The 2,125-nt window shown below is 39.6% G+C and overlaps 1 protein-coding gene across 1 annotated transcript in view; it reads left to right on the forward strand.

The window, feature by feature from the left end:
• CAT (catalase) overlaps positions 1–1,277 on the forward strand; it is a 36,046-nt gene extending 34,769 nt beyond the window's left edge. Inside the window, exon 13 of the mRNA XM_010831839.1 lies at positions 566–1,277. Within this exon, the coding sequence (XP_010830141.1) occupies positions 566–635 (70 nt within the window). The 3' untranslated portion in view covers positions 636–1,277. The remainder of the gene's footprint in view (positions 1–565) is intronic.
• The last annotated feature ends 848 nt before the right edge of the window (positions 1,278–2,125 follow it).

Raw genomic sequence — 2,125 nt, forward strand, 5'->3', positions numbered from 1 at the left:
AGCAGCCCAGCTGTGGCAGAGGGTGTATGTCATGGATAGGCACAGTGGGTTTTCTCTTCAGTGATTCTCCTCAGGGACAGCTCTTCAGTTTCTTAAGCAGCTGTTCACAATCTCAGTTGAGATTTAAAGATCTCACCTGGAAAGCGCAACCTCTTCATTTAAGCCCTGGGCCATATAAGACTCTGGGATGTGTGGGGGTGTGTGATGCCCTGGGCCATGTAAGACTCTGGGGTGTGTGTGTGTGTGTGAGAGAGAGAGAGAGAGAGAGAGAGAGAGTGAGTGAGACGTCCAACTCTTTGCAACCCCACCAGGCTCCTCTGTCCATGGGATTCTCCAGGCAAGGGTACTGGAGTGGGTTGTCATTTCCTCCTCCACAGGGGCTATAGTCCATAGGGTCGCAAAGAGCTGGACACAACTGAAGCGACTTAGCACATATGGTTATAAGACAATCTAAGGTGGACAAATCCTGCATTGTTATTTTCATTTGAGCATAGATGAAAGCAGAAATACGTACTGAGTCTCTGCCCAAGTGAGTTAATTAACCTGCTGCTCTTGCCCTTTTGAAACAGAACGCAGTTCACACCTATGTGCAGCATGGGTCTCACTTGTCTGCAAGGGAGAAAGCTAATCTCTGAGGGTCGGGGGCCTGGCCCTGCACCACGTTGCCGTCCGCCTGTGAAGCAGAGCATGGTGTTCACACCTGTACCCACGGATCGCTGGATGGAAGATTCTCCTGCACTAGACATGCAAATGCAAGTTTGTGTCTGTAAAATGATAATCCAGATTTCTATAGCAAATGATGTAATAATGGCTTTTAATCCTACTTTCCTGTGGGTGAATGAAGGTTAAGGCTTAACAATCATTTAAAAGAAACATGTATTTGCTTTTGACAGCTGATTATTCACTTAAAATGACTAGAATGAAAGTTTCTAGCAGAAATATGATTTTATTTGACCAGAAAAAGTCTTAGTGACATTTATGTTTACATATCATCTCATGGCCTATTTTTTAAAAATATCACTGTAATTATATAAGAAGAAAAGATAAAGATAATTTACTGAGAAATTTAAATTTTTCTCAGTTCCCATGAGGAAGAACACATTGCTGTCTTTTGAAAATAACTTCAGCACCATCATGGCTTGATGTTTATTCCTGCTTTGAATTAATCAGGTTTTTTAAAACTTGCAATTACATTTATCCTAATACAGCACTGATTTTGCAGTAGACTGATTTGTAATTGCTTTCCTTTTTCCAATAAAATAATCTGTAAATAAAAATAGAAGACTGGTGTTTGATTTCTTTAGTCTCCATATGTAACTTGAAATGTCTCAAGATTCTTAATCTGAATATCATGTTATTAGATTGTTGTTGTTTAATTGCTTAGCCATGTCCAACTCTTTTGCGACCCCATGGACTGTAGCCAGTCAGGTTCCTCTGTCCATGGGATTTCCCAGGCAAGAATACTGGAATGGGTTGCCATTTCCTTCTCCAGGGGATCTTCCTGACCCAGGAATTGAATCTGTGTCTCCTGCATTGGCAGGCAGATTCTTTACTGCTGAGCCACTAGGAAAGCCCCCTGTTATCAGATACTTACCCTTAAAATTGAAAATACTGGTTTCACAAGGATAGTATATTATTTGTTTAAACCAATAGCCTTTATACACAGCTTCTGAGATACAGGGGACCAGAACTTTATTCTATTGGGAAAACAGCAAATTTCCCAGTTTTGAAAGTTACTTAGATCTCTTGTTCATTAGCTTGCTTCTTTTTATCTGATTATGAGTTTTAACTTCTTTGAATTTTATTTTTCCCTTTTTTTCTTTCCAGTTTTATCGATATGTATAATTGGCACACAGCACTGTATAAATTTTACGTGTACAGTATAATGATTCAACTCACATAAATCCTGAAATGGTTATCACAATAAGTTTAATTGGGCAGTCCAGTGGTTAGCACTTGGTGCTCTAGTCACGGGCCCAGGTTTGATCCTTGGTTGGGAAACTAAGATTCCATACACTGTGTGGTGAGGTCAAAATAATAATATTACATTAGTGCAAATGTAACTGGTTTTTGCATTGTTGAAATTTGCTGTTTGATTTTGGGATACATTCTAAATGTGATTATG

Source organism: Bison bison, unplaced genomic scaffold, assembly GCF_000754665.1.
Source record: "Bison bison bison isolate TAMUID 2011002044 unplaced genomic scaffold, Bison_UMD1.0 scf7180017864531, whole genome shotgun sequence".
Taxonomy (NCBI): Eukaryota; Metazoa; Chordata; class Mammalia; order Artiodactyla; family Bovidae; genus Bison; species Bison bison.